At 39.3% G+C, this 27,118-nt stretch overlaps 2 protein-coding genes and 1 long non-coding RNA gene across 5 annotated transcripts; 1 reads left to right on the top strand and 2 right to left on the bottom strand.

Annotated features, from left to right (window-relative positions):
* Positions 1–263: 263 nt before the first annotated feature.
* LOC133269788 (uncharacterized) lies at positions 264–4,835 on the bottom strand. Its single transcript, XR_009743542.1, has 2 exons — positions 2,886–4,835; positions 264–2,471 (listed from the first exon to the last, which is right to left on the bottom strand). It is a non-coding gene; the product is annotated as an uncharacterized LOC133269788 (long non-coding RNA).
* Positions 4,836–4,921: 86 nt separating this feature from the next.
* CEP97 (centrosomal protein 97) lies at positions 4,922–21,158 on the bottom strand. 3 transcript variants are annotated; one of them, XM_061453910.1, is made up of 11 exons: positions 20,927–21,158; positions 17,722–17,864; positions 16,744–16,902; positions 16,262–16,363; positions 15,552–15,665; positions 13,958–14,124; positions 12,560–12,724; positions 9,942–10,072; positions 8,634–9,387; positions 7,419–7,494; positions 4,922–6,358 (listed from the first exon to the last, which is right to left on the bottom strand). In XM_061453910.1, the coding sequence occupies exons 1-11, from the start codon at positions 20,979–20,981 to the stop codon at positions 5,642–5,644; spliced, it is 2,583 nt and encodes an 860-aa protein (XP_061309894.1). In that variant the 5' UTR covers positions 20,982–21,158; the 3' UTR covers positions 4,922–5,641. The 3 variants fall into 3 exon arrangements, with proteins under 3 accessions (XP_061309894.1, XP_061309896.1, XP_061309895.1); XM_061453912.1 differs by lacking the exon at positions 20,927–21,158 and adding an exon at positions 20,424–20,728; XM_061453911.1 differs by lacking the exon at positions 16,744–16,902.
* Positions 21,159–21,287: 129 nt separating this feature from the next.
* On the top strand, positions 21,288–25,283 carry RPL24 (ribosomal protein L24). Its single transcript, XM_061453909.1, has 6 exons — positions 21,288–21,331; positions 21,466–21,541; positions 22,807–22,917; positions 23,976–24,112; positions 24,531–24,594; positions 25,157–25,283. The coding sequence occupies exons 1-6, from the start codon at positions 21,327–21,329 to the stop codon at positions 25,235–25,237; spliced, it is 474 nt and encodes a 157-aa protein (XP_061309893.1). The 5' UTR covers positions 21,288–21,326; the 3' UTR covers positions 25,238–25,283.
* The last annotated feature ends 1,835 nt before the right edge of the window (positions 25,284–27,118 follow it).

Genomic DNA, 27,118 nt, shown 5'->3' with positions numbered 1-27,118 from the left:
AAGGACTGCAAATCACGAATATCAGTTTTGGTGGTATTTTCTACTGATCAATTTGGGTATAAATTTCAAGTATTCTTCCACACTTTTACTGTCTTCAACACTGAAACAGTGGGCCATTAAGCTGTAAAAAACTGTAAAAAGTGAGGAATGCTAATGCTTACCTTGTCATCACTGGTTTGTATTTCTAAACTTTCTATCTCTAAAAGAGCCCTCCAATTGCAAGACATTATTAGCTGTAAGAGTCAGGCCAAAGCACAAGTTAATTTCAATAAACATACAAATAATTTATTTAAATTTCAAAACTCAGAGGTACAAACAAAATATTTAAGAAACAAATCCAGAAATGTAAACACTTACAGAAAATATACCAACTATACCAATTTAACTATCCACCATTCTTCACAGAAAATAGTGAGAAGTAGAAAGAGAAATCAACACCTAATCATTTTTCAGATTCTAGTTTAGAGGTAGAACACTACTGTGAAAGACTCGACAAAATCTAGTTCAGTAGAATTATGCTACAAGTGAATTTGTCCCACATACTTGTACATGTAATGAAGCCAGAAAGGTAGTTTCTTATTGCGAGTGTGGCACTTACTAGGAGATAAAGCACCCTTCCTGATAAACGCTATTTTACGCTTTTGCAAGTAAAGGATTCTGTGCTTTTTCCATTACTGACATAAAGAAAGCACTTAAAAATAGACAGAAAGCCCCAACTTTCTGGCAGGCGTATAGAAAGCAAGTGTTTTCTCTTGTCCTAGAAAGCCAAACTGGGAAAAAAACCCCAACCTGTAACTATGAAAAAAAGACTTCATGAATACTTCATTCTTATTTATTTGGTTGACACAGTCCTCAAGAAAAAAAAATAAAAAAAAATTAATAGAACAGGAAAGAGCCTCTCTCCCACTACCTAAAAGCAGGTGAACTGAGCAGGTTTTTTTACATCATATTGTCATTCAAACACGCTCCTGAACTATCCTCTCAGGAAAAAGTGTATCTGTGAGAGATGCGTTGTAACTTCAAGTCCAGTTAAAAAGTAGCCACGTAGTCTCAAAGGAATGTAGCAATATGTTTGATGAACAAAAATTGAAGATACAAATAGAAATTTAAGATTGGAGTTCTTGAGACAATATATACGACTTCATAAAAGCCAGGACCAACTTGCAAGCAGGTACAATGAGATACAAACATTATTCAGGAAAAAACCCCAAACTTGTTTTTTTATATACGTGCAGACTGGCTGCTAAGCATATTATTTAAATTGCTGCATACAATCAGTAGAATCTACGGTTGTTTAAGGAACTTGACTATAAACAGTTAGGCTTCTGCAGTTTATTCTAACAAGGAATTCCTCAAGTATTTGCTGAAAGATATTTGTGTTTTAGAAGCAACAATATGAATTTTTCAGTCTTAATGTCTTCTTGCTTTCTAGCAAGAAATTTCTTCTGGAGATGTAAATATGATAAAACCCCAGTTTAGACAGCCAGTTCACAAAGACTCAAGCAGGACCCTACTTCTTTTAAGGGAATGAAAGCAGAGCTAGGGCAATATTCAGTCCCTTTCAAAAATTCCATCCTTGCCACACACTCCTTGCTTATAAAATAGCACCACACAGGAATAGTCACAAAACGAAACCCAAAACACCCACCACCAAAACAAAATCCAACAAAAAAAAAAACCAAACCAACCCCACCAAAACACAAACACCGCATCACAGTTGCTGCTTTCATTCAGAATTTAAATTTCCCATTCATTTAAATGACATATTTTGGTACTATAACCAGTTGTGACCATTAAGCTCAGCTCATGGAAGAGGCAGAAAGAGAAGTTTACTTGCTGTTGTTAATAAGGCATTGCTCTGTGGTATTCTTTTGTAATGAAGTTACCTAACACAGAGGAGATAATATAAACAAAGTACCTTAAAGTAAACGTGAAATACAAAATGTGAACAGGCCTGCTTTCATGATATTCTTCTACCTTTCCGAATATCATCTAGAAAAGCATCTATCAAATATTTATATTGCATGCAGTAGAAAAAAATGCATTCTTCATTACACGAAAGACTAAAATGTATAAACTATAAAAATAATTGGGAGAAAACTGGAATAGCAATCATAAAGCAGCTGGTATTACCATCACAGACTAAACCTGAAAACACATAAATGCATTTCCACCTTCCTCCAGGTCCTTACCTTTAGGAAATAAAGCAAAAGTAATTTCTGCCATAGACTAGCTGAAAAAGGTTTGCATGTGCCAACCACCTCATCTGGGGCAAAACTATTTGAGCGGCACAGTTTAAATAGTTAATCTGAGCTATATTTAGCCAATTTTTCTGAAGAGAATTAAAGAAGTGCTTGAACTGTACTCACAGCAGAGCTGACAACGCTGCTTGAGAAATAACCGTTAGAAATCTCTTGCATCAACCCTGGACAAAAATACAACAGACAAGCTTTCCTTCTGCAAAGTACAGTCTTCTGATGAATATGAAGCCTTGCAAAAGGAAAATGCTGAAAGACATACGATTATTAAAAGAGGAAAAATTCAGACATGGATTTTCATATGATAGGTCTTCTAATTCCTTTATGAAATTTCCATCATCTCCAAAGGGAGCTGGGCATCCCTATCCAGGTAAAAGAATATTATATACATAGATTAAGAAAACTTGAACGGACAATGAAGAATAAGTGTTAAGCCATATATTAAACTATGACATTTCCATATCATGATTTGAGAGCTCAAAACAGACTGGGGGGGGGGGGGGAGGGGAAGCCATTTTTAAATACCCATCCAGTTTGATTCCTTATTCTTCCACGCTATCCCCCATTATATCTTTCCCTGAATGTATTTTAATGGTCAGGATGAAAATGTTTTGCGTATATACAAACTAATTACATGTAAACCTGTAAAAACTACTACCAAACTTCATAATTCTTTGTGATTTCTGTATATTTTGGCAACTCATCTTCTATATATTCAAGGTTTCAGAACATCAGAAAATCATATTGCACAGCTTCCCCAAAGGTGTATGATAAAGCTGATTATATGTTTGTACACATTTTGCTGTACCTTCATAAAAATCGCTTTTGGATATGCCGGCTACAAGTTAAAAAAAGCCAACAGTTGACTTTGTCATCAGTTAAAATAAGTCACCTTGTGTTTGTGTATGCACACCCTTAACAAAAGAGGAAATATCAAGAAACATCTAGGGCTTCCATAAAAAATTGAGTTTTACCAAGTTTTCCCCCTTAGACATCTCCAAAATTAAAGTTGTGTCTCCTCTGGAGAATTCTCCAGCAGAAGTGACAATAATACAAAATAGCAAAATATACATGGTCCCTCAGTAAGTGAAACATTTTTATCCAGCCAGTGGTCTAGTTTCTGCCAAGTCCTGCATGTGCTAATACAGCACTATGCCACAAAAAAACTTACTGGTTTATTACACCTGACCACTGCCACAAAGAGGCCTGTTTCACAGACAGAAACAATTTCTCTTTCAAAACCCAAAAGAAAGTCTCCTTAAAGTTTACATGAGATTTTTTTTGAGGCAATTCCTAAGAACTGCAGGCATCTCCAAGCATGGCAGATTAAAATACAAGCTGAGAACCTTCAGAGGACAAGGGTATGATCATGTAGACTACATGCTTCTTTGAACAGTTATTTAGATGTTGCAATACATTAATGCACCTGTATAACTTTAAATACACATGCACACTGATGTTCTAAGATCTAATTATGTATATGGTTATGTTACAAACATGCTGTAGCTAGACTGAGTTAGCACATTAAGAACCTAACAGCTCAGCTGTTTGTTTTTCTTAAACACTTACGCAAGGTACAGTTGAATGTTAGCTTGACTGCAGCAACAGCTCTTCAGGGAAGTCAGTGCTCTAGACCTTACTTTTTTGGGGGTGGGGAAAAAGAGACGATGGCTACTCTATATACAAAGGCAAGCTTTATTCTTCCAAGGTGAACTTCACCACTTGTCAGACAGTTGGTACAAGTCCAATACATTATTTATATTCTAAATAAAGGCTATTTTGAGGCCTTAAGCCAAACTCCTGAGTAGTGGTAAATTTCAGCTCAGAACCTAAAATAGACAAGCAACCAAAGCTTTTACAAAAATTAAGTTACTTTACATAGTATCATGGCCATAAAAGTCACTTGAAAACAGCACTATTTATTTTAATTACACCATAGCACCAGAAGTTAACCTGTGGATTCAGAGAATTAGAATATGTACGTGCCTTTATATCAAAGAAGCAAGCATTAGCAAACTACTGAAACACTGGCCTTCCAGTACACATTGCAAAGTGCAGTATTAGCAAACTGAACTGACCCCTAGAAGTCACAACATCACCTCTTATTTTACTAGTGTCTATCACAAATTACATGGCAAAACAGATTTCCCTTGACACTTTTGCAGTACACCGAGATACCTGATCTTTTTCCATTAAAAAAAAACCCTGAAACCAAGATAGCAATGGCTAGGCAAGGTACAAACCCTATTGCTTTGCCCACTGTTTAAATGAAAAGCATAATCTAGGTAATTTAGCACATTTGCCAACAGGGAAGAAACGCAACTTTTTAATCACATCTAATTACAATATCAAATAACAGAAACACAGAGAAAAATAACAAACAGAAAACTCGACATAGATGTCAAGAAATAGATTTAAGCCATGGTATTTGCCATATTTATACTTGCAGGTAGAAGTAGTTGTGATCCATCAAACACAATAGTGTCCTGAAAGCCATGCAGATCCAAATCCCACAATGACATTAACATCCTTGTGGAAGCAAAACATATGTCACCAATTCTGCTACTGTAACCCAGCAGTGCATATGGATGTTCTCATATCCCAGCAGGATATGATGTTCTCAAATCATATGCCCTTTTGAAATAATAAATACTTTTACTAAATAGTAAAAGCTGCTACTAGTTCCACTTTGAGTCTTACCTGAGAAAGCAGGGAAATTCAACCTCAGGGCAAACATCCCCAAGGTCTTACCTCCTGTAGTCCTTGTTTTAGTATGTATGTAGATGACCTAATTCCTAGCTAGCAGTTTCAACTAAGTGACAAAAAGAAGTCACTGACATGGACACTGGTTTCATGGAATGAATCTTTGAAACACTGACCAAACTACTCTTGCTAAAGTCAAAAAAAGTCTGAAAGGCAACTACTTTCATCTTTATCATCAGGTTGTATCCATACACACACACAGTGCCTATATTGACTCCACTGACTCTGTTTCTTCCCATTTTGTTTCCTTCTCTTAGCACAGTAAGCACTCAGTCCTGTACTTCAGAAAAAATTCAACACATTCACTGAGGTGAATTTACAGGAAACACTACCCCCACCTCCAACCTTCAGAATTAATTTAATGGAAGCCAGTTATTAGGATATTAGTTTTATGTTTGAAAATAAAGTGCAAAACTTTATTTTCTCACTGAGAACTTTGCTGATTTCAGGTTAGCATAGTAAGTGTCAGTCCTCAGCAACATTAATAAAATACTAACTAAAACATAAATTAACAACATGAAGCAAAATCTGAAACAGCACACAAAAAGTAAGTTTTGTACAAATGGGAAAAAAAAAGGAAAGTGAAATGGAATCCCTAGTCCTTTGTGAAACTGAGCCCATTATACAGCTATTCCAACATGCAGCATCTGAAATGAAGAATCGCAGTCCGTTTGCTTCCCTTCTACTATTCCTGAATTCAGTTTGCAGCTGTCTGGTGTCTGACTGATTTCAGCTTGGACAGGAGAAGATGTATCTTGAGGGAGATCTGTAAAGACAGTGTCAGATGAAGAATCTTGGCTTTCTGCTGGAACAGTGATTTGTAGCCATCTACCCTCTGTTTCATCATTGCAATTTGTCTCTTCCTCAGCCTCTTCCAGCTGCTGAACAGATTTCAAATACTCTTGTATTAGTCTGTTGTCCTGTTCACCAGTAGAGCTCTCTTTACTTTGCCTACATTCCCCATGGCCATCCTCTGTATCTGAAGAATATGCTGAAACAGAATTGCCACACTGTTTAACTGTGTCCACTGAAAGAGAGCTCTCAGTCCCTTCTGTTAAACTCTTTTCAGAGCTACACAAGTCACCAGTATGAGCCTGATCAGCTGCAGAAGAATGAAAACCAGAATCTGGGAACTGCAAAAAAGACTTTTCTTGAAGAACGTCATCAGCTGGAACTAACCAAGCAGAACTAACATTTGCTGGGGTTTCTTGCTGAAGCGTGGATGATTGAATAGATGGTTCAGAGGGACAGAAAGTACGGGCTGATGGGATCCCAGGTTGCCAAGTGGCACCTAAATTTTGTGTCACTGAAAGCTGCCATTGTTGAAGGGATTTAACCTGTAAAGTAGAGAAAGAATTTCATTATGAAATACAACTAAGTACTTTGATTTTTAAAGTATTTCTTGCAATCAGCAACAAAGTAGTATAAGATTTAAGACCAAGTGAACTATATTTTCACTTCAGTGAAAAATATAGAATCAGTGGTTTGGGTTGGAAAGGACCTTAAGATCACCTAGTTCCAACCCCCCCTGCCAGAGGCAGGGACGCCTCACCCTAGACCGTGTCACCCAAGGCTCTGTCCAACCTGGCCTTGAACACTCCAGGGATGGAGCTTGCACCATGTCTTTGCGCAACCTGTTCCAGTACCTCACCACTGTCACAGTAAAGAGCTTCTTCCTTATATCTAACCTAAATGTCCCCTGTTTAAGTTTAAACCCATTGCCCCATGTCCTATCACTACAGCTCCTAATGAAGAATCCCTCTCCAGCATCCTTGTAGGCCCCTTCAAATACTGGAAGGTTGCTACAAGGTCTTCCCACTGTTAAAAAAAAAATGACTTTTAACCCTAGATGCCCAACATTGACAAAGCACAAAAGCCCCCCATTTCAAGAACCTGAAGAAAAAGTAGATTGCTCTTAAAAACAGAAAGGATGGGGAACCTTAATGATAAAAACCATGCTTAAGAAAATAGTCTTATATTTGAAATAATAGCATATTAGAAGATGCATAAATAACCTTTCTACTTTAGAAATGAGTTGCTCATAAGCAACATAGCTTGACACCATTTCATTTGCCTTAGGCATCTAGCAGTCACAGCATTCTTCACACTTCTGCTACATTTGTTTAGCTTCCCTTGCATTTTGTCCTCCTCCTCGCACAAGGCTATAATTTAGCCTTCTGTAACAAAACCAGTGTTCCAACACTAATACTGCCGAATGTTATTTTCCTCAAGAACACCAATATAGCAAACAACACAGCAAGTACATTCCAATAAGCCACCAAAGTTATCACTGGAAAAAATGAACCACATTGCCTATCTCTTCATCATCTACAGTATAAAATAATGCTTTCCAAATTCTTATGTAAGCAGAAAAATTAGAGGACTAAAACTCTCTACCTGGTTCCAAAGAAATCTGACAGCTTCCTCCTGCACAAGCCTCTGTATCTTGTCTTCCTCTTTCTCTTTTCTCAGTCTGCAAGAATACACATTCAAATTTATGCAGCTTAAATAAGCAACATTTCAGCAACAAGATAAACAAGAATACATAAAAATGCCTACTTACATAGCTGCACTTTTGAAAGATACAACAGAGCCTAACATTTAGGCATTACTGCAGTCTGTCTTGTCATCAATATCCAGCTGCTGACTTCAAGTTTCTTTTTCAGAGTTATGCTGAGATTCTGCTTCCTTTTGCTGCAGCACATTTATCAACATGCCAATACTTCAGGTGTATTTTTATAAACTGAACCAGAGCTCTTCATTTTTTCCTGCACAACTCCCCCACTCCCAGCAAAAAAAAAAAAAAAAAAGTAGTGCTCCTTCAGTTCAAATTATGTTCCCTAAATGATACCACTTGGATATAGGTATGATGTGTAAGCATTGAGAGTTTCTAGAAGTTCACAGGCTCAATCTGATTCACAGAACTTTTGTGGCTTGTGATAGTAAAGAAAATGAGCCTGTCAGACTGTCAGTTTCTGGGCTAATCCAGAAATATATTAACCAAATCTGCAATCTAGGTCTTACAAATCGAGGAACTTTGATAATGACCTCTTCCAAATGTGGTTTCACAGGAAAAAAAAAACAACATAACAAAACAAAAAAATAAAACCCCCACACAAAACAAACAAACAAACCCCAACAAAACAAACCACAAAACCAGAACCAAGCATAGAATCACATTTTAAAATTGTATCATGCAAGGCAAAGAAAATTCTTTTCAGCAGTAACAGAGCAATGACTCTCAATACGGACGCTTCATTTATAGACTGTAATTGCTAGGAGACAAGTTGGGAGAAAAAAAAGTCACACTTAGCAATTTCTATTTTGGTTATGCAGTGAAACATGCAAGGCCTACTAATAGAGGAATAGAAAAAAATGCATTCTAACCCAACCCACTCATAGAAGGCATTTTGAGAATATGAACAGCTATGTGCATAACTGCGCTTTTCTTACAGGAAGCAATCCTCTACTGTAATCACAGTTTTATATTACTAATGCTAGGTTCTACTGTGAGTAGTTATATCAAGACACGTTTATACCTGTTCCGAAATACCCTAGAACACTGGTTATATCCATTCAGATTTGAAAATACACATCATGACCTCAACTTACTTTTCTATTTCATCAGTTAAGCAAATGATGTGCTCCTGCATTCTGTTTAGTCGAATTTCAGAGCGCACTTCCTTGGCTTGGAGATGATAGTTCCTTGTGTAAAATCCTCTCCAGCAGGCCTGAAGCTTGGTAGCTGCTTTAGTCATTCTTTGCAGTTCAGCTGCACTTTGATCAACACCAGCTAATGCATCAGAACTTTTTCCTGTCATCTGGTCAGGACAGAGAGCTGTAACTCTTGGTTCAGCACCTACTGAGGTGCTGGGGTGACTGTGTAGAACCTGGTCTCCAGAGGATGCTGAACAGTTGCTAGTATTAGCAGTCAGGCTACCTGTTACTGGATTAGAAGGCAACAGAATACTCTCTTTGATATTCTCTTGAGTTTCCACTCTTCCCATCGCTCTGTTAGAGTGCTCTCTTGTAACACATGAAGCTTCTTGCTTGTTAGTTGTTTCTCTGCTATTAACATCCTTCACACATGCAATCACTGTATTACCATCATCTTCTAAGCCCAGATTGATTCCATCTAGCTTCAGGTCTGAAGCAGGAGTCACTGGTGACAATCCTGAAGCAACTGGCATGAAAGTAGACTCTGATGATAAAAGGCTGCTGTTTAATTTGTCTTCATCAGTCTGTATATCTTCAAGGTATAGTTCCTTGCAAAAGCTTCTTTCAAGAAGAGAAGTGTTCTTTACTGCATAGGAATGATCATCGTTTGCACTTGGTCCAACCCAAGAATTCTTCTGAATCACAGGTTCTAGATAAGCAGAAAGCCATATTCAAAAGTGTCATAGTATTTCAATAACATACCTTCATTTAATTCACAGGGATTCATAATTTGGTTTAGATAGTTTGAACCTGGGTGTGTAAGATAGAAGCATTATTTCTGTAGAATAAAACCAATAACTGCTTATCACAGTTAACATCCACAAACTTTGCAAATACTGGGTATAGTAAATTGCACAAACTGGCTCCCCTCCCTGAGAATTTATACTTTTATCAGATGTAACAGTCAAAATAATAACTCTTTAGTTCACTGGCTTGTGTTTTTCACTTAAAAATCTTATTAACAGCCTAGTAAGATCATTATGTGAAAGACACTCAAGACATGAATAAACATGTATTTTTAGAACACAAAGCATAACTTCAGTTGAAAGTCTCCAAAACTCAATAGACTAGTAACAGGCCTTTGATGAGAAATTCTCTTCAGTTATCTATGTTACAAAAAAAAACACAAACAACAAACAAACGAAAAAAAAACCAAAACAATTTTTCCACAGGTTAGCTCACAGCTGCAGATTAGCTTCTTACCCCTTTCAAGAACTATCTGTGGTGGCTCAGCTGGACTGCTGTGCTCATGAGTGACTGGTGGTGTTTTGTCGGGAGTAGATGTAGGTAGTTCTTCATTTTGGTTTTGATGCATCAACTGCCTCTGGTGGAACCTAAGCACAGAGTTTCAACAGGTTTTTATATTTCTTTTAAAGTTTTGGGATACAGAAAAATCTAAAAGAAACTTTCAGCTACTTTGAAGGAAATAAGGGATCAAACCATTCTAACCAAGAGGCTAGTTATACAGATCCCTACAAGACACTAACAGGACTAGTCACAAACTAAGGATTGCACAGACTGCTCCTGTTCTTCTTCCTGCCCCTTTTTCTTCATTACATGTACATGTATTACAAAACAAAACCAAAAAAATATCAAACATGCAATTCTGACTATAAACTGAAAACGAGGAAGTATTTCTATACACCAGAAAGATATGCAGATATTTTAACTGTGTGCTGCAGGAAACCTTATACTTGTATGTACACCTGGGTTGGAGCAATCCCAGGCACAGCTACAGGTTGGGCAGAGAAGAGATTCAAAGCAGCCCTGCAGAGAAGGACTTGGGGGTGTTGGTTGATGAGAAAATGAACATGAGCTGACAGTGTGCGCTTGCAGCCCAGAAAGCCAACCATATCCTGGGCTGCATCAAAAGGAGTGTGACCAGCAGGTCTAAGGAGGTGATCCTGCCACTCTACTCTGCTCTTGTGAGACCTCACTGGGAGTATTGTGTGCAGTTCTGGTGTCCTCAACATAAAAAAAGACATGGAACTGTTGGAACAAGTCCAGGGGAGGGCCACGAGGATGATCAGGGGACTGGAGCACCTCCCGTATGAAGACAAGCTGAGAAAGTTGGGGCTGTTCAGCCTGGAGACCTCATAGCAGCCTTCCAGTATCTGAAGGGGGCCTACAGGGATGCTGGAGAGGGACTCTTCATTAGAGACTGTAGTGACAGGACAAGGGGTAACAGGTTAAAACTTAAACAGGGGAAGTTTAGGTTGGATATAAGGAGGAAATTCTTTCCTGTTAGGGTGGTGAGGCACTGGAATAGGTTGCCCAGGGAGTTTGCGAATGCTCCATTCCTGGCAGTGTTCAAGACCAGGTTGGACGAGGCCTTGGGTGATATGATTTAGCGTAAGGTGTCCCTGCCCACGGTAGGGGGGGTGGAACTAGATGATCTTAAGGTCCTTTCCAACCCTAACGATACTATGATTCTATAGAGTTTGAGGAATGGAGGGAGTGTCTTTTACATATGAAAATGACTGAACAAGGAAAGCGTGTCCCTGTTACCAAAGGGACAAAACACTAATACAAATCAGCATTGACACACACATAACATCATCTTTTACAAACTGAAAAAAAACACAGGTTGTTTCAGCCCAGGTAAATTCAAAGATCGTGAGGTAGAGGACAGAAAGTCAAAATGCCTTGTAAATCACATGTGTGCGCAATTATATATATATATATATGTATATGTACTGGGAATTTTAAGGGGTTGATTTTTGGTGAGGGGATTTTTGTTTGTTGGGGTTGTTTTAATTTTTAAAGAATTCTATTTTGCAAGTCAGCTCCCTGCATTTTCCCCAGAAACATCATAGCAACGTCAGAGCACTTGACTGGAAATTTTAATGTCAATATGCTTTTATTGTACCTTCTCCTCTGAAATACCCCGATAGGTCTACAATTTCCTCTTGGAAATCAATCTACACTAAAAAAGCATGCAGTAGCTCCTTCCAGATCCTCCCAAGTTTCCAGCCCATTTGATGAGATACCGCCCTTCTGCTTACCACAACACTTATGTTGCCCAGCTTTCTAACCCCACTGTGCAACTTACATGGCCTACTCCTTTGAGCTGAGACTTCTGCTCTGATCTTTCTGCAAAAGGGCTTTGACAATAGGTCCTGGGGAACTGGGATATGTGTATTGTTATGTTTTCTGGCTTTTAATTCCAATTAGTTCACCCAATTAGTTTTCATAGGAGGAAAGTGCACCACAGTAACTCTCCTTATCTACTTGCAGAGACTTTAGCAGAACAGCTGCTGCTGGCAGAACCGACAGGCTCTACAATGGCCTCTGCTGACAGACCGGAGATGCCAGATACAAATATTGTGATATGCACCACTGGGAACAGTGCCCCTCCAAGAACAACCTTAACTTTAAGAAAAAACACACTAACAACAAAAGAAGTGGCTAATACATGAGTTTACCACAATAATCTTCATTTAAAACTAAAATGAAAGTTAATCTAAGCTCTTTTTGAGGTTTTCCTTACTTTCTCTGTGGGGAAAAAAAACAACTCTCAGTAGATAGGGCTGTGGTAAAAATAACACAAATAACCTTCAATGTCCTACAGAGAACTGAGTGAAAAAATATAGAGAATTTGCCCCTAGATGGCCCAGCATGCAAGAAACACTCCTGCCGCTGCTGTCTTGCCTCTCATTCCCCTCTAGGACACCTCCTGTATTGCCACTACTCCTCTTATCTCCAGCCCTCACTGTTGCTTTGAAATACTTACATGGAAATCTTATTATATCTAAAACATGAGACATATCACTATATTCTCACTTACGTTCTCTAACTAGAGGGAAACAAGAAGTTCTCACCTTTGCTTACTCAGTACTTTTTCCAGCTTGGCATCCTCTTCAGTCTGGAGACCATATGTAGATATAAGAGGACAAACAATAGCCAAATACTGGACTAGCTGAACATGCTGCCCAGGTCGGTATGATCTTCCTTTACCTTGACTATAGAGCCATTCTGCTTTCAAACTGTTAGGAAGTGGGAAAACAGTCACCATTAACATATGGCATAAAATCCCTAACTCTCCTTTGATTACTGTTCTTCTAGTGGGTGCTTACATGCTAATCTACAAAACTAATCAAAACTTAGAATATAAGCCCAGAGGAACTGAGAATTTCATTACAGGATAATGAACAAGTATTCCTTTACATGAGCATTGATGAAACAAACAACTGACCAAAACTGTGCAGTCTCTGCTTTATCTGTGTGTGGTCTTCAAGCACTGAAAATACACTTGTATCAATGAATTAATCAGCAAAGTTCTCACAGAAAAGTTCACACAAACATGCAGAATAGGCACAGAGAGCATATCTTACCAAAAGTATTCAACAATTGAAACCTGCTTTTAAATAAATGCTCTTCAGTCCTAGAACATTTAATAGATCTATGTATAATAGAGTTAATAAGAAAATCTCATTAGTCATGAAAAAAAAAAAAATATCTGGCATTCTTACAGGCACCTTTTTGAGAAAGTCATGTTATGGGGAAACAGAACTCATCTAACTTTGACCAAAAAGGCAGCTTTTTATTTTAGTAACAGGCAAAAAAAGAAGACATTAAATGTCCTGCAATATGTTAACGTATTGGATTTGAATTGACTGTGTTTATAGTGGATGATATTTATGCTTGGACTGTTCTGATGTCAAGAACTTCAAGAAGATATCCCTACTGTCCCACAGATATAGTGATACAATGACCACAATGATTACCGTAACAAGTGATTCAAGCTAAGTAATACTTTACTAATTGATACAAAAAATGTCAAGTCTAGAAATGCACATGCAAATAAGGCCCTTTATAAAAGGGCGTGTTTGAGCTTCCTCCAAGGTAATACTTTCACATCTAACTACTGTCTCATTCTGCAAAGTCAAAGAGGCTGGAAGGCAGTAACAGACCATAGGTAAATTGCTGCCATAGTTTTGCTCTGCAAAAGTACTACTGTGAGTTGAGTAACAAAACAAAAGCTTAACTTCATATATCTACTTAAATAAACATGAGATCTTGCATAATAATTCCAGTGCAACATTTGAAACATTGTAGCTTTTGCTAAACTTTCTTTAGCCTGTATCTCATATGGCCCTTAACAAGACAAACAATTTCAAATCACTAGCACTTTTCCATTTTTTTATTACATAAAAACAGTATTTCATCTTAGCCAAACTTTAGTTAATAATTTTGGAGATTTAATACTATTGTATCACCTTTCCTTCTGAGAAATCACATATCCATCTAGAACTTTAAGGTTCAGACACCAGCTGACAATGTATGGCCTGTAGTCAAAGCCAGGGATAGAAGGTGTGGCCATCACACAAGGATTGTTCATAATTGACAACTGTTCCAACTGACGGAGAGAGGTCAGGAAGGAAACCTTAAGAGAACAAGACATTTTTTAACCGAATAGAATCATTAAATGCTTACAGAATATACCACATTTCTCCTAGTAACAGCTAGACATCTCACACAAAACAACATAATTACAAATACTCTGACAAACACATTCCCTTTTGAACATCTTTTTACAAGGGCACGCAGTGACAGGACAAGGAACAGAGGCTTTAAACTGGAAGAGGGATTTAGATGAGATATACTGAAGAAATTCTTCACTGTGAAGGTGGTGTGACACTGGAACAGGTTATTCAGAGAAGCTGCGGATGCCCCAACCCTGGAAGTGTTCAAGGCCAGGCTGAATGGGGCTTTGAGCAACCTGGTCTAGTGGAAGGTGTCCCTGCCCATGGCAGGGGTTGAAACTGGATGATCTTTAAGGCCCCTTCCAACCCAAACTGCTCTAGGATTCTACAGTCTTCAAAGGACCTTCTATCCATTACTGCCATTTTCCCATTAATTCTCCTTTAAGTACTATAGCCCTTGGAAACCACTACCTTACCTTCTCTTAAAATCTGGGAATGGGTCTTTATGTACAGAAAAGTATATTATTTCTATGATTCCAGTCTACTGCAACAGGCATTGAGATTTTAACAAAAAAAAATGGCAAGGCTAAAAGCTGGAGAAACACTGTCATGTTTTGAAGAGGAGACATATCACCAAAATAAGACTTTTCTTCCAGCACTGAATTCCAACTGACAGTTTTGGCTGCTACTTATATTAAAAAACAAGCAAACAAACAAAAATACAAAAGGGGAGTGGGGGGGAGAGGGGGGAGAGGGGGGAGAGGGGGGAGAGGGGGGAGAGGGGGGAGAGGGGGGAGAGGGGGGAGAGGGGGGAGAGGGGGGAGAGGGGGGAGAGGGGGGAGAGGGGGGAGAGGGGGGAGAGGGGGGAGAAAAGAAGCCACCCCAAAACAATAAAGACAAAAATCACAGGCAGATTTTGTTTCTTTCATACAGTGTTTGAGAAATAGATAAAATAAGACATGGATACAAAATCATTCAGTTGCAATAAGGACATCTCAAACACCTGTTCTAAACACAGCAGCTGCAGAAGCCCTCTGCAGCAGTTAATCAGCTCAGCTTTCAACCTTCATCATGAAAAGCTCTCTCTAAATTTATTCTTTAAAGTATACTTCTGACATCCTTGAGTAATATAAAAACATGAAAGAAAAAATGCAAATCTTCTTTACAGGATAAATTTTAAAACTTATCTTTATAGGATAATTTTTTAAATTCAAAGGCAGCTAATGTTAGTATAGTTATCACATATAAACTATTAAAAGTAACTTCTATCAACATGGATTGTTTCTTTCAAAAGAGAGAGCTCATTTTCAGTTACATCTTCAACAGAATTATCACAATACCTCCTTTCAGTCTACTGAAAGGCAAAGTGATATCTTCTATATCTTACCTCATTTAAGTCTCTGATTTCATTTTCTGCCAAAGAAAAAACAGTCAGATTCTGAGGCAGACAAACAGGGGCAGTACGAAGTGAAGTTATAATATTTCCATGTAGCAACAGAGTCTGTAAAATAAAAATATGGTTGATGAAATGTATGTTTGATCACAGTTTTTGTTCAGACAATATCTGCACAATAAACACAGAAGAACTATAATTACGGCTTTCTGGTATCATCAAAGTTATTTTTGTTTATTCCAGCATGGGAAAACTGACTTTTATGTTTTACATAATGAAAGAAAAAACTTTTTATTTCAAAAAGCAGAAGTACCATCACAGGAAAAAAAAAATTGAAACATTTTTTCTCTACAGTGTTTGTGCTGAAGGAGTTAACACTATGTTTTGTCTTGATTCATGACATGAGACAAGAGAGTCAAGAGCTATGAACAAGATCTCACCCTGTTATCTTTACCAAAATCATTAAGAGTAATTATATAAAAAAAAAAAAAACAAACCAAAACAAAACAAAAAACCCATCAGCTCCTGCAACTTGAAAACAAGGAAAAGAATTTTTATATGCTTCCCTCTGGAAATTATAGTGATTAATTAAAATGTTTTGAGAACTAGTGTTTGAATAATGAATGCTTTAAAAGGCAGCAATCTTCATGGCAAATTTCTTCATGCAAAGAATGTAACAAACCCAGAGATAAAATAGCACCTACCTTCAGCAACTTCAGCTTGGAGAGATCACCTAATTGAGCTATATTGTTGTCTGACAAATCAAGATGCTGAAGAGACAGACAGGAATTGATCTGTTCAATGGCCTACAAAAGGCAAAAAAAAAAAAAAAAGTCAATTACAGTAACTCTATTTTAAGTAACAGTTAAATTAAACAACAGTTATAAATTTTTTGAAAGCTAAAAACCACCAGATAAGTAACCCAAAATGGAAACTGAATTTTTACACAGTCTCGTTTTAAAGACAATATAATTCTTTTTCTATTTGGGGCACTATTTCCCAATTCTCATTAATTTTTACATCAAACCTTTTATTTTGTTCCTAAACAATTCTTGTCCAAAAGCTGCCTCTTCTATTTCATAAACCAGTAGATGCAAAACATCAACATTTGTTCCAGTTCTTCGTAGCATTTTCCAGATTTCTACAACACTAGATTCTGAAAAATGCAAAAGATTAAATATTTTACCTTAAGGTTATTTCCTGCCAAGTTCAGCCATTCTAGGTGCACCAAATCCTTCAGTCCTTCCACATACCCAATACTATTATGAGGCAAGTTTAGCACCCGGAGATTAGTCAGTTTTGCTACACCCATCATTCTCACCAACCGGTTGTTGGCTACAGAGAGCTGCAGATTGACACACAAACAAAAGAAACAGTTTAAACTATTAAACTGCACAGAGAGAAAAGGCTTTTATTTTTAGTGGTAAAAAATTTAATCCACCGGGAACTTCTTCAACCTGGAGGCACTTTGTAATAATTAACATGGACTTTTACAACTTTGCCACAGAGGTTAATACTCTGATTTTCACAAACACCATGCAGAGGCTTAACACTCTTATCACTAATATGCTCATGAAATTAAAAGGACTGATGCTAGCCTTAAAATAAAGAACTAGCAACATCAGGGTCTACATGGATTGATATGTTAGCAAGACTACACAGATCCCTTCCACTTCACTTTTATTTATTTGCTATTTCTATTTTAGCCTAATCTGCATGGCTTTTTTTCCTTCTTGTAAATTAAGGCTATTGATACAATTCCTTTGCTAAATTCTGAAACCCAAATGGAGGAAAGTCTTGTATGAATGTCTGCATGTTTACACAGAGAAAATATAAAGTTATTTTTAAGGTTACAAACTCAGGCATTCAAAAGCTAAGTAGTATAAAAATTTGGGTTATCGGTGACTTTCTAAGTGACATCAACACCACCAATTCAGATTTATTTAGTTCATTTTTTAGTTACCTAGGTGACAGCCTCTCCCACTATCAACTGTAGAGCAACGCTGAAAACAAAGCTTTGTATTTTACTAAGCCACCACTTATTCTCCTATGAAGACAGTAACTGCTAATTTTTAATTGCAAAATATGACCTTGAAGCAGAAGTATTTTAATTAGCATCACAGAACCATTATTTCATAGCAAATTCAAATCAAATAACACTGACCTGCATCAAATTCTTGCATTTCTCCAAGTGTTCTAATTTAATTATCTGGTTTTTGTCCAGAATCAGAGTGTGAGTATCAGCATCACAGGGTAATGTTGGACCCAGTTTTTGCAATCCTTGACCTGACCAGTTGACTACCAAACCTTAGAAGAAAAATAAAGACCCAAAGTCAACCTTTTATATCTGAGAACATGTACAGAAAACGCAATGCAAGATAATCAGTTTTATAATGCATGCAGCTAATTTGCAAATACAAATTAACTTTATTTTCCATGTAAAACCAAACTAAATTATGTCATGCAAAACACAGCAGACTAAGTGATACAGTTACTGAAAGATATGCATTCTAGATTCCCAATAAAGAACTCTGTGAAAGGCAATGACAGATCTTCCAAAGTGGGAAGCAGAGCAACGTTTCAGTAACTAAATTTACAGGTGTGATCCTTGGTCCTTAAAATCTTCAAAGCTTTCAAGTTCTAAGTAGTTTTACAACTACCTAGCTATGTATAGGCACTCTATCTGAATTCCTGCTTTTAGGCAAACCCAAAACATGTCTAGCCCACATCCTGCACGAAGAACAGAAACATCCAGTCACTAAATAAAAAAGGGAAGGGTCTGAGAAGAGGGTAAGCAGCATCCATCCTTTCATCAAGCAGAATGTGGGGAAACCTGATGAGGATGCAAACCTACAAACCCCCTTTCTGTAGAGTTCCATCAAACACCCTGCTAAAGTATTTGAAGATTAGGGGACCTGTAAATGTGAAATACCTACATGATGGTCACACAGCCAGAGGAAAAAACCTTATCACAAACAAGTCCTCAAACAGCTAGATCACTGAATAAAAACCTGCAGATCTTTTTTTTTTTCCCTCTATATTTCAAAGGAAAATAATTATTAGCCCAAATTATTTTTTTTTTAATAAAGTGCACTCTAGGTGCCAACTCAAAGCAGAAGTTTCAGCCTGTGAAACCAAAACTAACACCTCTATGTTGTCTGAAGTTGGATGTTTAAACTTCAGGAAAGAAACAAACTTAAGACTCAACCCTCCCTTTAAAACTTCCTAACAGGTATTTTAAGACATGCTCCTTTTTAGCAGTTTGGCTGCTACAAATACCTAATCTTAAGTATTTAACTACCTTAACTTATTGGGTAGAAAATATATCTATTTCAGAGCCAAAGATTCCACTCCACGACTTCACTGGCTAAATCCTTGAGTGCACGTCACTTTGGGATTTTAATGCTTGCATTCCAAAATTGCATCAATAGGCTAAATGTCGCATATTTCAGCAAAGTACCTAGCAAAAAGCCAGAACAAAGACCCATGCATATGTCATACTACACTGCTGGTGACATTTGGGCAGGAGCAAATTGTAAATAGGCTACTGTTACTATAGACATTGAAAAAAAAAAAAAAAGCCATCCACAGGGAACTTGAATCACTGGGTACCTACAGTGACACCTGCTAGTAATAATTTTTCTATATTAAGCTTCTGCTGAGTTTTACACACACCATTCTAGTGCTTGCTCTTCTCTTACAATTCCGTAAATAATGCTGCCTTTTTCAGCAGCATGTTCCAGAATAGTGTCCTTACCCTAACAGACACTATATATTAATAGTTACAGTTTGCAGCCTTTTAGGGTTTAGTTATGCTATGGATGCAGACAAACATTTTTTGAATACCACTTTGTCAACTGGAGAGTATACTTTTCTAAGAAGAATCTCTGACATTTATTAAGCTTTCATTGCTTCCTAAAACTACAGCCACCAAAGAGCTCTGAAGAGCAGCAATGCAGAGCCCACAGTATCAGAAACAAGTTACACTCCTGTGCCTGCACCTTCGGGGAAGAAGGTATTGCGTGTTTTTCAATGAAGTAGCCACCTCTGCCACCACCTGGTCACTTCAACTAAAGAGGGAAATTTTGCACCTGCCCATTCATCCAAGGGCTTGTTAATGAAAATTCACAACTGGCCCATGACAACTGCAGAGAGAAGATAGGACCCACGGTATAGAATTGCATGAGTAATCCTTTTATTTGTTCAAACTGGATCACCTTGAATATGGCTTTACATATATATGGTTCTTATACCTTTCAAGCATTCAGGTACAAGATTTGACTGAATGCTACTTAACACGTGCACACAACCATCTCCAAAGAAACTATATTTCTACCGCATCATTATCCACCTGCTTCTCTACTGACCTAGACATCCTAGTAGTCGGTCGTCCTATAGTTATTTATCTACAATGCCAGACAACAGGAGGGTTTCACATTTCCCTATTTCAGGGGCATCTGTCCTTACAATGAGCAGGGTGCTTTGCTTTGCTTGCTTAAGCATGACTATTCAGTATACAGTGTCAACTATATACATATGTATATATCTTAATAAAGATAATACAATTTCATACTATAAAGCCTCACTAGTATAATACTTTGGGAATGAGATTTTCTTAACAGGCTCTCAGTACACAAGAAAATATTTCAGAATTGCTTGTTACTCGTTTGTCTGCTAGATACATTAACAGATCTCAGAAGCTCACAATTTTTACTCAGGCCTCTGCTCACTTACTAAACTTCCAAAGCCAGATTTGTGTTACTATAACCCACTGTCCTTTCAGGCAGAGGCAGAAAGCAAGACACTGCACAACCTCCCTGCCCTCCGCTGTAGGAAAACGGGACCTTATTTCAACTCTTGGTCTACCTTCTACTAGGCTGAGGGCAAACCCCTTCTCATCGGCTCGGGCCTCAGCGGTTCGGACAGCCCCTCTCCGCGCCACTCCCGGCCATGCTCAGAGCCAAACGCACTGCCAGGCTACTATACCCGTTTCTCAGGACGGGCTGCCTAAGCGCCGCTCTCCTCGCACGTAGCTGTCCTGGTCGCTTCCAGCTCCCCTTGGAGAGCTCTGGTGCCAGAAACAAGCGGGGAGGAACGCGGAGAGCGACTAAGGGGCTAGCAAGCCACCCACTACCTCCATCCCCACAGCTCACTACTCAGGCTGCAGGGTCTCTGGGGGCTTTGAGCCTGAGCCCCGCGCACGGCTCTGCCCGCACTACATCTCCCAGGGTGCGCTGCGCGCCACCGCCCCTCGACAGCACACAACGGAAACCCAAACCCCCGTCGCCGCAACACCCGAACGGCCACCAGCGTCTGGTATCGCGCGGCGCAGCTCTCACCAGGCTCACTGCCTCCGGGGCTTCCCTTACCCACTCCAACCGGCGAGACGGCCTCAGTCCTCACCACAACCCCTGTCGACGCCATACTTTCCACTTGCCAACACCGCCAGGGAAACGAGCGCCAGGCGCTGATTGGCTGTCTTGTTCCGCAGTGGGAATGATGAGTCTTTTATTCAAAGTAGGGCAGAAAGTCCCGTCTATGGAGCTGCCCAGCAGGATTTTAACCAGCTAGTAGAAATCCGGGCAGCGCGAGAGCCCAGAATAGCCCCCTAGCAGCTTCTCCAGCTGGGGATTGTTGTCTGCCTTACTCCCGTCAGGCCCTGCGCGAGGATGGCCCTTCCGGCATGCAGCGCGCTACGCACGAAATAGTTTCCCATCATTCTCTTTCCTCTTTCCTCCGGCTGTCGCTAGCGTGGGAGCTGCCGCCATCATGAAGTAAGAGTTGTGGCGGCTTCCTGTCGCCCCATCCGGGGCCATCTGCGGCTGTCCGCCGCGGGGAGGCCGCCGGACAGCCGCTCCTTCCACCTGGGCTAACCCGCGATCTCCCCTAACTTTACTTTCCCGCGCAGGGTCGAGCTGTGCAGTTTCAGCGGATACAAGATCTATCCTGGCCATGGGCGCCGCTATGCCCGCACCGATGGCAAGGTGAGGCCGGGAGCAGGTGGGGAGGCCGAAGCGCGCGCGCCGCGAGGAGGAGGCAGTTGTGGTACCGGGCGGGAGAGAGCCGGGCAGGAGCGGGCTATGGGGAGAGGGTGCTAGGCCTTGAGAGAGAGACCGGTGCGTTGCTAAGGGGGGCGGAGTCCTCGCATTTAACGCGCAGCAGGGAACTCTCTTCCCGGGGTGTCCGGTGGCGTTGCTGTAGCATCCGTCAGTGTCTAGGTGTCACGATTGCCGTCAAACTTGGTCCGCGGGAGAACCGTATGGGGTTCTTGAGTCTGGTTTTAGGTTGTGGTTTGGGAAGGGTGTCTTGAAGCATCTGGTCTAAAGTACCGAAGTGCTGTAGGAAATGCTATTTGGACATACTGCGTTTAGCAGTGAGATTAGCTGAAGCAAACAACTGCATTTGCAGATAAATTGGTTACAGACCATTGGGATTAAAGAGGGAGGAGAGCCCTTTCAGGCTCTCATAACTCATACATACGAGGGCTGTCAGAAACACAAATACACTGTTTATACCTACAAAGGGAGGATTGGGATTTTGGATATCCTAGTAGAGTTGTCTTGCTGTGCAGCATCTCCTGGGAAATGACAGCTAAGTAAATAGACTGAATTTTCAGGTGCTTTTCTGGGAATTTGGTATTTTGGCTTGTGTAGTTAATAACAAATCAGCCTGCTATTCTAGGCCAGAAGGAATTGAGTAGAGTATTGATCACCGTGTGTTCTTTAGGCCAAGTTTTGACTCGCATGTACTGGAAATGCATAGTTATTTGAGGACAAACATTTGAAAAGTATGTTGTGAGGCACTGGAACGGATTGCCCAAAGTGGTAAATCCCTGGCAAGTGTTCAGGGCCAGGTTGGAGAGAGAGCCTTGGGTGACAGTCTAGGGTGAGGCATCCCTGCCTCACAACCCCCCTGGAGGGGGGTTGGACCTCAATGATCTTAAGGTCCTGTCCAGCTCTAACCATTCTATGATTCTGTGTGGGATTTGGCTAGCAGCAGACGCCAATTGTAATTTAAGCTTTCCTCAGAAAAATTAAGCTGCTTCAGAATGCCTCGTAAGAGACCAGTTTGCTGAACAGAACAAAATTCCGAGATTTTAATTATTATTTGAAAAACATTTAATTGTATATAGAAACACAAAAGCATTGCTGTTGAAAACACCGAATCAATGAATTACTTCATCTGTTAATGTAAACTGTGATGCTATCTTGCTCAGAAACAAAGCTCATACAGTACTTTGCTTTCCTAGGTTTTTCAGTTCTTGAATGCAAAATGTGAGTCTGCATTCCTTTCCAAGAGAAACCCCCGCCAAATCAACTGGACTGTTCTGTACAGGCGGAAACACAAGAAGGGACAGTCAGTAAGTATACACAGGCTAATGGCGCTCCATTAGAAGTTTTCCACCAAAAGCTTTGGTTACTGGTCTGTTAAAATAGAGGTAACATGGTATGCTGCTCTTTAGCAGAGGCATGACCCTTACAACCAGGATGAATACTGGCCAGAAGTTACGAAAATATGAGTGCATTTACATGACTTTATAATGTGCTTTATGTTTGAAAGGTAACCAGTTTGGCAAGTGTTATATATGTATTGTGTCACTTCAGGGGGCCGCTCGGAACCACAGTAGGCTCCATACATCTTAAAAATTGTATGAATGGTATATGTTTTTAAAAAATAGTTTTAGATAGGCGGGTAATGCTATTCAGTATGTAGACTTTCTGAAAGCTGAGAGTTGTGAGCTTCTTGAATGGTAATAGGGCATAGAGACCTGATCAGGGGGTTAAAGGGTGGGGAAACTTTTCACATATCTTTCTTGAAAACTTCAGGCTGTAACTTAGTGGGAGGTCTGACCTATGTAGTTGTCGTTGCATGACAAGATAAATTAATAAGGCATGTAGCATGAGGTGTGTTCAGTGCTCTTGTTCTCTTGTTTAAACTTGCATCACAAAAGAGCATTTAGAAAGGCTGACATATGCGTTACAATTCAGTGTTTTTTACCAGCTTGTTTGGAGAAGGAAGCTTGATGCTTGATGGCTTTCACTGCTGCCCAGCACTGTGATCCCACTTGAAACAGGTGGGAAGTGTCTTCCTTTCAGAAGATTCCATCAAAGTGAACTTTACCCACCCACTCCTCTCCCTCCTTCCTCCCCACCCTCCATTTTTTTTTTCTGGAAGTGACAGAAGGCTGAACCTCTCACATTTGTCCAAAATACTTTTTAAAATATACTTTGCAAAGGAGAATACATTATTCTTCTTCAGCTCTTCATCGGCGAATCAAGAAATCTGTTATCTCCAAAGTAAGAAGTAAAATTCTCCTATAGTTCTGTAATGGCTTCTGTCTTAATAGTAGCTTGTTTCTGTCTTTAGCCTTTTATTTAATGTCATTATACTAATTGTCTTCATCTTCTGCCATTTTAGGAAGAGATACAAAAGAAACGCACGCGTCGCGCTGTGAAGTTTCAGAGAGCCATCACTGGTGCATCTTTAGCTGAGATTATGGCTAAGCGAAATCAGAAGCCTGAAGTACGAAAGGCACAGAGGGAACAAGCTATTAGGTGAGAAATCACAGATAAGTGGAGCTATCCCAGCCTTTTCAAAGATTATTAATGTTTTTCATACAAGAGCTATACCGTAGGTGAACTCCATGTTTTAGAACTTTTCTTGTGGCTTGTTTGAGGTTTTGTTTGTTTGTTTTTCAATAAATATATGTGGAGGTAATGCTGAGTAGTCTCAGCAGGAAATAGTAGCAGCAGAGAAGGGTCTCTTCTTGCCCTCTCACTTTGCGAAAATACCACTTTATTTAAACCACGACAGTCACATTTTTGCTGTCTCTGCACCCTAGAGGGTAGTGAATGCAGAGGATAAACCTGATTTAATGCATTTCTTGATCCTGGGGAGTTCACACAGTGCTGAGACAATGAAACAGTGACTGCCATACATGGACAGTTGTCATCATTTTCTGTCCATTGACAGGGCTGCAAAAGAAGCCAAGAAGGCCAAGCAAGCAACCAAGAAAACTGCTGTTTCTGCTGCAAAGGTAAGATGCAATAGGTGGACTGAAATCATGAAACCAAACGGGCTGTGTTGTTACACAACAGTCTGGTGCAGCACTTAACTGGAAATGTCCGTTTGTGTTTGGAAGAAGCATTTGTTCATCTGTTTTGACCTGGAAGCGTTTCGACCAAACTTTTGTACTGTAGTTAAACGTAGCTAAAACAGCTTAATAGAGCGAACCTTTTCTACAGAATAAGTAAATATTATAGCAAAAATAAAATTTACCATATGCGAGAGATTTTTGATAGCTACAATCTTGTCTGGAAGTGATGTCTTCACTGTATAGGAGCTTGATAACAATAATATTGATAAAAGCTAGCATCTATTTCAGTCTTACTTATTAATTAATACCTTATGTTGGCATTATACATGCTGTAAGCTTAGTGGTATGTGTGTAACCATCTGTTAACAGGATTATAATCCGGTAAATGGTAATTCTGACCTGATTTGATTTAAATTATTAAATCTGTCAAGAATCTTGAAATACACAGGGACACTTATGGGACTGCCGGTAAATTGCTTCTCTTTCTCTTTTTTTACAACAGGCTCCTACAAAGGCAGCACCTAAGCAGAAGATTGTGAAACCAGTGAAGGTTTCTGCTCCCCGTGTTGGTGGAAAGCGCTAATTTGCTGAACTGTTAGTCATGCTGAATAAATATCTGATTAACATTCGTTAACTTGTGCCATGTCGTCTTCAACTGTGTGAGATACACTGAAGAGAATTCATGTGTGATACACCCATGTCTGGTTTTGCAGACTGGAAAACATGTTACAATAAAACACCTGGGGTTTAGACAATGTGCTGTATCAGCGCATGTTTCTTAAGTCTTCCATGAATAACTCAGATGGCAGGGAAGGTAGAGCTGATGTGTGAGAAGCTGTTCTTGCCTGCAGGACAAAATGGCACATAAGTACAAGTTAATCTTCATCTATGACAAATGGCATAAAAAGTGGTTTCTGAGCGCAGAGATGCCAACTAAATGGGACATGAAGCAGTACCATCTATGACTGGAGAAGGTTAACACATTTGTGAAACACATGTAGCAAGATAGGGAGGGTGTTGGAGAAGGACTAGGCTGAAAAAGGGAAATTGGTGGCTTCACAGACTGCATGGCTGTTACGTGCAAAGGTTCAGATGCAGCTCCTGGGGCAGGAAGTAACAAAATGATTGCTTGCTGGAGGCTGTTGTCAGGAAGGTGACATCTGTGAAGGCTGAATGAGCTTTGAATGCAGTGGATGGTATACAATTCAAGCCCATTTAGGTTCATATTTAACTTTGTGAATGCAGACAGGGCTTGCCTTAGTAATTCCCCACCCTTAGGGGGAGTGGGCATTTCTTCCATTTTTCACATAAAGCATGTATCTCTGCTTTAGTATTTACACTAGTTAGTGTGCCCAGGCTTTGCTGTAGTTCTGATGCACAGTAATTACTGTGGTACAGCAGCATCCTCTGACTTAACTGGAAGCAAAGGGAAAACAAACCTCTATTTTTCGGATCAGCTACTTCTGAATTTATTGATGCATATCTTAGTGCCTCTTGGCTTTAAAGAGCTTTAGGGCTTGCTTTGTTCTCTTCCTACAATAGTCAAGAAAGCAGCTGACTGATTCATATTTTTGCTTCCTGTACCTTTAGGCTTTAGAAACAATGGGTTTGGATTATGGGTTCTATTGAGTTATATCATACTTTGTTTTGGGTTTATTAATAAAATGGATCTGGCTCTGGATGAAGGTTGCAACCCATTTAAAATGGGCTGAGTTTGATTACATTAGTGGCATTTGCACCATTATCTTCCAAACAATTACGCTTTTTGCTGTTTGAAAAAAAAAAAAGCTATTCATGCTATTCATGTTCAGAATTAAATTGAAAGCTTTTAAACTTTAAACTTGAGGTGGAAAGAAGGGAAGGAAAATTGCTCATTGTAGGGAAATTAATGTTTAATCATTTAAATAATTTTTAATAATTTAAAACTGAAGACTAAAAACTGAAAGTTACCTATCCTGGTGACAATTATATAAAATCCTGTTTGCATCAACACCTTGTATAAAACACATGATAAGTGGCATGCATGCTGAAAGGGAAGATGAGTTTTTACTAATGATCTTGAAGTACCATGAATGATATATAAGAATTCCCAGCTATGACAAATTAATAAATCAGTATATGCTAATACTTTGAGATTTGCAAGCTTTGGCTGCCTGGTGTTACTGCACATAAGTATTCTTAAGATTACTCTTCCTTGCTGTTCATGCTGACTCATATGGTGAGACAGAGTAAAGAGTAACAGCCCATAACGTTACTCCTCTCACAAGCTATGCTTCAAGAGAGTGAGACAGGCTGTTGAGAGCAGGGCATTAACCTCGTGTAACTGCACACTGTTCAGCTCAAACACAGATGTAATGCCATGAATTAACACTGAAATTAATACAGTTGTGTTTATCTAATGCAATGCAATTGATCCCCTATTAATCACAAAAAATGGAACACAAATTTTTCATAGGTGCACATA

Source organism: Pezoporus flaviventris, unplaced genomic scaffold, assembly GCF_033815535.1.
Source record: "Pezoporus flaviventris isolate CSIRO_AGI_PZ_B2104156 unplaced genomic scaffold, CSIRO_AGI_Pfla_v1 ptg000015l, whole genome shotgun sequence".
In the NCBI taxonomy this organism is placed as follows: domain Eukaryota; kingdom Metazoa; phylum Chordata; class Aves; order Psittaciformes; family Psittacidae; genus Pezoporus; species Pezoporus flaviventris.
This window is presented reverse-complemented; position numbering and strand designations above follow the sequence as displayed.

Bases quoted from the DNA above. Each gene is read 5' to 3' on its own strand.
- RPL24 (XM_061453909.1), top strand. The intron at 22,918-23,975 runs GTAAGTATACAC...CTGCCATTTTAG, and splicing joins AACACAAGAAGGGACAGTCA to GAAGAGATACAAAAGAAACG. The intron at 24,595-25,156 runs GTAAGATGCAAT...TTTTTACAACAG, and splicing joins CTGCTGTTTCTGCTGCAAAG to GCTCCTACAAAGGCAGCACC.
- CEP97 (XM_061453910.1), bottom strand. From the start codon at position 20,981: ATGGCGTCGACAGGGGTTGTGGTGAGGACTGAGGCCGTCTCGCCGGTT. The intron at 15,666-16,261 runs GTAGGTGCTATT...TTTATTTTACAG, and splicing joins CCAAGCTGAAGTTGCTGAAG to ACTCTGTTGCTACATGGAAA. The intron at 7,495-8,633 runs GTAAGTTGAGGT...GTATTCTTGCAG, and splicing joins TTAACTGATGAAATAGAAAA to ACTGAGAAAAGAGAAAGAGG.